This window comes from Neophocaena asiaeorientalis, unplaced genomic scaffold (assembly GCF_003031525.2).
Source record: "Neophocaena asiaeorientalis asiaeorientalis breed wild unplaced genomic scaffold, Neophocaena_asiaeorientalis_V1.1 scaffold110, whole genome shotgun sequence".
In the NCBI taxonomy this organism is placed as follows: domain Eukaryota; kingdom Metazoa; phylum Chordata; class Mammalia; order Artiodactyla; family Phocoenidae; genus Neophocaena; species Neophocaena asiaeorientalis.
Window position 1 is genome coordinate 6,689,494 of NW_020175053.1, and position 8,954 is coordinate 6,698,447.

Genomic DNA, 8,954 nt, shown 5'->3' on the forward strand with positions numbered 1-8,954 from the left:
GGACCTTGCTGGGCCTACCTTGTGCTCCGGCCTCTGACTGTCCAAAGCCCGTGGTTCCTCAGGACTTACCTGCAGATCCATTCCCTTGGCCCCTGATGCTCCTCTGCCCCCTCCTCACCCCCCGGAGTTCCTGCCCCCCATCTGCCCCTGTCTCTTGGCACTGACCAGCTTTGACCAGTCCTGGAAGCATCTGGGTCCGCTCTTTAGTCGGGGAAACAGAAGGGAGGGCAGCCGGGAGCGACTGGGATTGTGGAGGGAGCGTGTGCAGGGGGAGGGGGCCTGAGACCCCTGGCGGCGGGCAGGTGGGGTGCGCAGGGAAGGCCCCTCTGCAGAAGCCACGCTGAACCCCAGGATGGGGCTGAGAGCACCGGGCTGGCTGCGAGCTGGGCGCAGTGGCGGAGCTGACCCAGAGTCTGGGCAGCTGGAGGAAGGAGGCAGAGGCCAGCTGGGGCAGGTGGACAGAGGTGTCAGAGTCCAGGGGCTGGGGGAGCATGGAGATAAGGCAGCTGATCCTCTTATCCTGAGCGTTTGGAGCAGGGGAGTGCCGTGATTGGATCTGTATGCAGAGCGCACCTGAGCCACCACAGCAGGCACTTTGGGGAGGGTCTCAGGCCAGGAGAGTAGCCGGGAGTATGTAGAAAGGCCATTGTGGGGGTCCAGGTGGCCGGCATCTGCGTTGGCACTGAGGGGGTGGCAGAACTGGTGAGATTTGGGGGTGGCAGTAGAGGAGTGTCCAGCACTGCATGCAGTTTGAGGCTGGGCAGCTCTGAGGGCAGGTGGGTGTCATGAAGGCACATGGGTGGGTGGGCCGCTTACCTGGGTGGACAGGTGTGCATTTACCAAGGTGAACAGAATTCTAGGTGTTGTTTACCTAGGTGGCGAGGTGGAAAGGCAGGCCATTCACCAAGGAGGACCAGTGGGTGGGTGTGGACCAGCGGATGGTGTCGTGGACCCCTTCAGTGGTCAGCTCACCCATCCTGCGCCTCTGAGTGTTGGTGACCAATGGTGCACAGCTGCCTCCACCTTGGAATGTTGCCCTGGGTGATGGAGCCACCTACACAGCAGACGAGGACTAACCGGCATAGGGACTAAAAGGCTGGTCCCTGCTTCCTCGAGACAGTTGAAAACTGAAGCAGCCTGTGTCTGCCCCAGTGCTTCCGTGGGGGTTTCCAAGGACCCAAATGCCTTGTCGCTTAACACTCCACCCCTCACCCGTGTCACCCTGTTCATCAGTTTCCCAGGAAGCAGGGCTCTCAGTGTGCAACGGGGATGGTTAGTCCCCCTATGCTTCTGTTGTGTGCCCCCAGAAAGAGATGTTGAAGTCCTAAGTGTTGGTACAAGTGTTGACCCTCCTTCTAGTTTCTACCTGTTCATATCCAGTGTTTTCAGTTTTTTAAAAAATATATTGTTCAGAGTTTATCATTGTTATCCATAGGAGGATTAGTCCGAAGCAAGTGACTCTACCATTAAGAGAAGTGTAACTCTGCTCACTCATTTTAAATATGTTTTGAGGCTTATCTAAATCACTAGATACGGGGTTTTTTTGTTGTTTTTTTTTTAGTTTTTGTTTGTTTGTTTGTTTTGACCATGCTGCGTGGCATATGGGATCTTAGTTCCCCGACCAGGGATCAAACTGTGCTAGGCCTAATAATGGTCCCCTCGAAGATGTCTACATCCTGAGCCCCAGAATCTGTGAATATGTTACCTTACATGGCAAAAGAGACTTTGCAATTGTGATTAAGTTTATCATCTTGAGATAAGGAGATTATTTCTGGTGGGTCCAATGTAATCATGAGGGCCCTTAAAAGTGGAAGCGGGGGAGAAGAGGTCAGAATGATACAATGGTCAGAAAGACTTGACCTACTATTGCCGTCTTTGAAGATGGAGGAACAGGCTATGAGCCTTGAGAAACTGGGAAACGCAAGGGGATGGGTTTTCCTTCATCTATGAAAAATATAACCTTTGCTGCATCTATGAAAGACCTACATCTATCATCATACTTAGGGCTTAAAGACTGAGTTGTTTCTCTCTAAGACTGGAAGCAAGGCAAAGATGTTTGATGTCTCAATTTTTATTCAATGATCTACTGGAGGTCTAGACATTTCAATAACACAAGAAAAAGAAATGAAAGCCTGGAAATTCCCTGGCGGTCCAGTGCTTAGGACTCAGCACTTTCACTGCCGGGGCCCACGTTCAATCCCTGGTCAGGGAACTAAGATCCTGCAAGCCATGCTGTGCCGAAAAAAAGAAAGGAAGAAAGGAATGAAAGCCATAAAGATTGTAGATGAAGAAGTAACACTAGCAGAAAATATGTTCATGTGATATCGTCATTTACATAGAAAACCTTAAAGTATATGCAAAATCAAATAGAGGTCTATAAATTAATACATGAAATCAGCAAGTTTGGATTGTATTTCCCCCCAAAAAATATGTTCTACAAAGGGCCAATAGGCACATGAAAAGATGCTCAACATAACTAGTCACTAGGGAAATGTAAATCAAAACCATAAGCTACCGGGAAGTTCCCTGGTGGCCTAGTGGTTAGGATTCAGCACTTTCACTGCGGAGGCCCGGGTTTGATTCCTGCTTGGGGAACCATCCCACGTGCTGCCAAAATACCAAAACAAAACAAAAACATAAGCTACCACTTCACATCCATTAGGATGACTACACATTTTTTTTTTAAAAAAAGGGAAAATAACAAATGGTGGTGACGATGTGGAGAGATTGGAATTCTTGTGCTTTGCTGGTGGGAATGTAAGATGGTACTGCTGCTATGGAGAACAGTTTGGCAGTTTCTCAAAAGTTAAACATACAATTATCATGCGATCCAGCAATTCCATTCCTAAGTATCTACCCTAAATAAGTGAAAGCAGGGACTCGAGCAGATACTTATACACCCATGTTCACAGCAGCACTATGCACAATAGTCAAATGTCCACTGACGGATGAATGGATTTTAAAATGTGATGTATACATGCAATGGTACTCTGCCATAACCCCTGGTTGTCAGGGGCTGAGGGTAGGAGGAAATGGGGAGCTAGCATTTAATGGGTACAGGGTTTCTGTTTGGGATGATGGGAAAGTTCTTGAGATGATAATGATGATGATTTACAACATTGTGAATGTACACTTAAACATGGTTAAAACGGTAAATTCTATGCTATGTATTTTTTACCACATTAAAAAATAAAATAATAGAAGAGCAAAAGACTGAAATCACCAGACCCAAAGGAGTGGCACGATCCCTTGCTCAATTTCCAGCCAGTTCTCAGACCCAGACCTCGTCTGCTGAAGTCTCCTCCCGTGAGAAAGGATCCGGCAACACTGTGGAGAGTGTTTGTAGGCTTGATGCCCCTAATCCTCTGCAAAGGTACGTATGTCCCTCTCCTCAGGTAATTTTATGCTGGAGAAGAGGAAAACCCAGGCCATCTCAGAGCCATTGGATACAGTCTCCATGTTAACACTGGTCCCTGGGACCCAATGTGCCATCATGGCCTCTCCGTTGGATTGGGAATATAGAGAGGGCAGGCGATAAATGGAGTACTGACCCAACTTCATCTCACAGGGGACGCCGGGGGGCTCCGAACCTACCCACTGGCTATTCTCCAGTTTCTGAATGCATAATTGGAATAGACATATGTAACATTTGGCAGAACTTCCGCAGTGGTTTCTAATCTTTAGAGTAAGACCTATTTTGTAAGTGAGAGCTCCTGAACTGCCCCCTACCAAGATGAAAAAAATGCTTTCTCTTAGGAAGAATAGCAGAGTTGAATGTCATGGCTGAAGACTTAAAGGATGCAGGTGGTGGTCTCTAGCAAACCCATGATTTACTTCATTAGTCTAGCTCCTGAAAAAAATAGATGGATTGTACAACAGTTCTTTGTGATAAAACACTCAACAAACTTGAAATAGAAGGGAACTTCCTCCACCTGATAAAGGGCATCTGTAAGTAAAAAAAATCCACAGCTAACATGATACATTATGATGAAGACTGAATCCTTTCCCTCTAAGAGCAGGAACAACATGAGAGTGCCCACTCTCGCCACTGCTGTTCGGTGATGTATTGGAGGTTCTAGCCAGGGAACTTAGGAAAATGAAGCAGAAGGCACCAGTGTTGTAAAGGAAAAAGTAAAGATCTCTGTTCACAAATGACATTACCCTGTATATAGAAAACCTTTAGAATCCACAAAAAGCTATTAGCATTCATAAACAAATCCAGCAGGTTGCAAGATACAAGATCAATGTACAAAATCAATTGTATTTCTATACACTTGCAGTGAGCAATCTGAAAATGAAATTAAGAAAACCATTCCATTTATAATAGCATCAAAAAGAACAAAATACTGAAGAATAAATTAAAGAAGTAAAAAATGTATACTCTGAAAATTACAAACATTACTGAAAGAAATTATAGATTATCTCAATAAATGGAAGACATCCTATGTTCATGGATTGGAAGAGTTAATGTTGTTAACATGGCAGTGCTCCCCAAATGGATCTACAGATGCAATGTAATCTCTATCAAAATTCCAGCTGGTCTCTTCGAATAAACTGATAAGCTGGTCCTAAAATTCACATGAAAGTTTGTGGGAACCAGAATAGCCAAATCAATGTTGAAAAAAAGAACAAAGTTAGAGAGCTCACACTTCCCAATCTCAAAACTGACTGCAAAGCTACAGTAATCAAGACAGTAAGGATAAATGTATAGATCGATGGAGCAGAATTCAGAATCCAGGAGTAAGTCCTCACATTTATGGTCAATTGATTTGCAACTGGAGGGTGGGGAACAATTCAAGGAGGGAAAGAATAATCTTTTCAACAGATGGGACTGGGACAACTGGATATCCAAATGCAAAAGAATGACATTGGATCCTCACCTAACATCATACACAAAAATTAACTCAAAATGGATCAATGTAAGAGCTAAAACTAGAAAACTTATAGTTTATAAAACTGTAAAACATCAGGGTTAATCTTCCTGATCTTGGATTTGGCAATGTCTTCTTAGAAATGACACCAGAAGTTTAAGCAACCAAAGAAAACAATTCAGCTTATTCAAAATCTTAACATCTTGTGCTTCAAAAGACACTATCAAGAAAGTGAGAAACCACCTACAGAATCGGAGAAAATATTTGTACATTATATATCTGATAAGAAGAGGGGGATGGCGCCAGGTTACAGCCTTGGGACCATGGCAGCTGCAGCCTGTCCCACTAGCCTTCCACTTACATCCAGAAAATGTGCCCAACCAGAATCCTGGGGAGTTTGACTTCAGTGCACTTAACGTGAGAGTGGGTGGGCTGAGGGTGGCAGGGCTGCAGGAAGTGCCCCAGCGGTGTGAGCTGGTGACTTGCAGCTGCCCCTTCCCTGGAGCATCACTGGTGGGAGCTGCCTTGGCCAAGAAGGCTGTGCACCCCAACCTCACTAAAGGGGGCCCCAGAACCCCTGGGCTAGAGTGGAACCAGCCTCCCCTCAGCACCCACCCCCACTCCCTTGGGTGCTCCCCCACCACAATCACTGATTACATCACCATCACTCCAATGTTGCCTTTTTCAAAGTGTCCAATACATGCAGTCATACAGTATGTAGCCTTTTGAAAGTTGTTTACTAAATACTATGTGTGTGAGGTCCATCCCTGTTGTTGCACGTGTTGCTGTCACTCTGGGCTCCTCCCTGGTGTGCATGGACCCCGGACCCCGGCGTGTTCATCCATTCACCAGCTGATGAGAGTCTGAGTTGTTTCCAAGCTTTGTCGATAATGATTAGAGCTGCTCTAAACATTCATGGGCAGCGTCTTGCGTGAGCACAAGTTTTCATTTCTCCAGGGTGAATCCCAGGGATGGAATTGCTGATACATGCGGTAGGTGTAAATCTAACTCTGGCTGCTTTGTTTTGAACATCTCTTTCTCCTTCCTCTGTAGGGAGCCAGAGGAAGCCAGGCAGCTCCTTCAACACCCCTGCTGGGCATCTCCATAGCTACATCATCTGCCTCACCAGGTACATTTCCTATTTCCTGTTCTATGACAGGTGACAATGTTGTTAAACTTCTTGCCACTCCACAACAACGGTTTCCTTCCCTCCATCTTCCAGTACTTTCTCCTCACCTTCCCTAAGACCCACCGTCAGTCTCAGCAGGTTCCTTCCCACTCCCCCCGCTGCCTGGTCACAAAGCCAGTGCCCATGGTTTAGGGTTTGTATCTGCAGCATTGCATTCCAGTACCAGGACCCGTCTGGTTACGTAGAGCCCATGATAGCCACCTCACACTCAGTGCTGAGTACACCACAGTCACCTCCTATTGTTGCCTCTCGCCGTTCTCACTTTCCGTCTCCTGCGATTGCAGTAGATGGTGGCTGGGACAGAAGCCACCGGAAGGCTGACTCACCCCTTGGCGGTGCTCCATACTGGCTGTTGGCTGGTCCTTAAGCTGGAGCTGCTGGCGGGAACTGCTCTGCCTGTCCTCTCCTTGTGGCTGCAGGCACCTCCTCACAGCGTGGTGGCTGAGCTCGGAGAACAAGCATCCCAAGATGAGAGAGAGAAACTGTGTCACCCAGCTGTAGGACCTGGCCTCAAAAATCACAGTGTCACTTCTGCTGCCTCCTAGTGGTTAGAAGCGAGTCACTAAGCCAGCCCACGTTCAGGGAGAGGGGATTAGATTTCACCTCCTGAAGGGAGGAGTGTCAAAGTATTTGCTGACATCTTTGAAATGCATCACGGTGGGCCGCTTATCACAGTGGGCCGCTTATCAAGGTGGACAGGTGGAGAGATGGTGCATCTACCAAGGTGGATAGGTGGGTAGGCGCCCCATTTATCAAGGTGGGGAATACCAAGCAAGGGATGGATTTTGAGATCTTGAGTCTGCCCCAGGCATGGTGACTGGGAGATGTTCATTGGTGGCTGAAATGGGACATGGAGCAGATGCTTAGGGAGATGAGAGCCTGGAGCAGAGGGAGAAGTCAGGCTGGTGGTATCAACTGGGGAGTCCTTGGCACAGAGGTGGTGTCTGAAGCTTCAGAAATGGGGAGGGATAAAGGAACAACCAGGGCCCAGCCTTTATGACCACTGACCCTGTAGCCCCCATCCTTGAGGAACTGACTTCAATGGGTAGTCGGCACCCAGGTGCCTCTCTGATCTAATGGTGAGCACATGGTTCTGCGAGGGAAGTTGGCTGGGAGAGGTTTCCAGGGTCACCCAAAGGGACACGTGGGAAGAGATGGGAGCTCTGGGGCAGTGGCAGCCGTCTTGCGACCATGAGGTGGCCCACTCACAGATGTGGTGGCTCCTTCACAGAGCTTCCAGATTAACAGATCCTGGGCAGTCCTGGTGTCAGGACTCTTATGACAGTTGAGTCCGCAGGTTCTGTCACTTGAAGCCAGAGTCCTCACTGACACCAGAGTGGAGTCAGCAAGGGAGCTTGAGGAAGGGTGTGTGAGGTGGGAGGAGAAGCATGAGACCGTGTGTTGCCCCCCTAATGGTACCTGCCATTCATGGAGGCCCCTGCCCAGCGGGGTTCTAACCTCGCACACAGTAACTGGTTGAGCCCTCCAAGCACCTGAGAGTTAGGTCACTATTATTATGCCAGTTTATAGATTGGGAAACTGAGGCACGGCGGGGTGGTGGCGGTGGTGGTGAAGGAACCTATCCCACAGCCAGGAAGTGACAGCTGGGGCAGAAGCCAGGCCGTCTGCTGCTCTGTCCTGTGAGCCACACAGTAACTTTTCAGAGGTCCAGAGAAGGCCTTCAGCAGAAGTCCTGGCCAGCTGTCCGACACTGCTTAGATGAGGACGAAATGGTCTTCCTGGAATTTGGCAAAGTGCAGGTCACCGACAAAGTTGGGCAGAATGACCCGGAGGGATGGTGTGGACGGAGCTGAGGAGTGGGGGTGTGGACACAGGAGTCAGCTCCTGAGAATGGCTGTGATGAGGGTGGGGAGGGGGTGGTAATGATTTGGGGTGGATTCTGGGAAGTACCGGAAAGCAGGTGATAAGTTTCCCCAGAGCACATAAGTGGGGCCTCCGATGGGGCCCAGGAGAAAAGGCAAAGAATTGGGGGCCCAGGGCAGTGCGGCTGCGGGTTTGGTGATGAGCAGAGATAGCTGCCCGCCCGCACCCCCGTTTCCTCCACAAGGTTGAGACCCGGGCTCCTAAGTATGTGTGTGGAGGGGGCCGGGGAATTTGGGCCGAAGTGCGCTGGGACCGCGGGGTTGCCGAGGGTATTGGGCCCCATTTGAGGTTGGAGCTCAGGAGTTTGGGGGCCAGGAGACTGTGCAGTGTGTGGGGGGGTGTTCTCCAGACTTGCTCCTCCGCCTGGTAGGTCCCCGAAGGGGACAAGGAACCAGCCCTGGTCGCGGTGGCTACAGGACCAGGGCACCCAGGAGTTGGGCCAGGAGGCGGCCCCGCGCCCAGGGTCTGCCGTGGTCCGGGCGTCCTCGGGCCCTTGCCCACGCCGCAGGGTTGGACCGGGGGCTGGCGGGCACTGGAGGCGGCCCTAAGCGCCTCTGCCAGCCCTGTGAGTCGGGGGCATGGACTCGCGGCGCAGGGCTTCCTGCGACCGCTCCCGCCCGCCTCCGCCGCCGCCGGGGATTAGCACGCTCCTGGCCGCGCGGCGGGATTAACCCGCGTGGACGCGGCGCCCGGCTCGGGGATTACGGCGCGCCCCCCCGACGGATATATTCCCGCGGCGACGGCGACTTCAGCGAGGAGCAGCTGCAGGCGCTGGAAGCGCTCTTCGTGCAAAACCAGTACCCCGACGTGGGCACTCGCGAGCGCCTGGCCGGCCGCATTCGCTTGCGCGAAGAGCGCGTGGAGGTGGGTGCCTGCAGCCTTGGAAGAGTCGGCCTCGCGTGGCGGGCGGAAAAAAAAGTTTTAACCCCCTACCCCCAGCTCAAGACAAATGAGGCGCGCGTTTCTGTTCCGGAATTTGGGGAACTCGGAAGAGCGCGAAGCCGTTGAAG

The 8,954-nt window shown here is 50.4% G+C and overlaps 1 protein-coding gene across 1 annotated transcript in view; it reads left to right on the forward strand.

Moving 5' to 3' along the window:
• GSC2 (goosecoid homeobox 2) overlaps positions 1-8,954 on the forward strand; it is an 11,810-nt gene that overhangs the window by 1,878 nt on the left and 978 nt on the right. The window contains exons 2-3 of the mRNA XM_024763851.1: positions 5,925-6,000; positions 8,540-8,808. Coding sequence (XP_024619619.1) covers positions 5,925-6,000; positions 8,540-8,808 — 345 coding nt within the window. The remainder of the gene's footprint in view (positions 1-5,924; positions 6,001-8,539; positions 8,809-8,954) is intronic.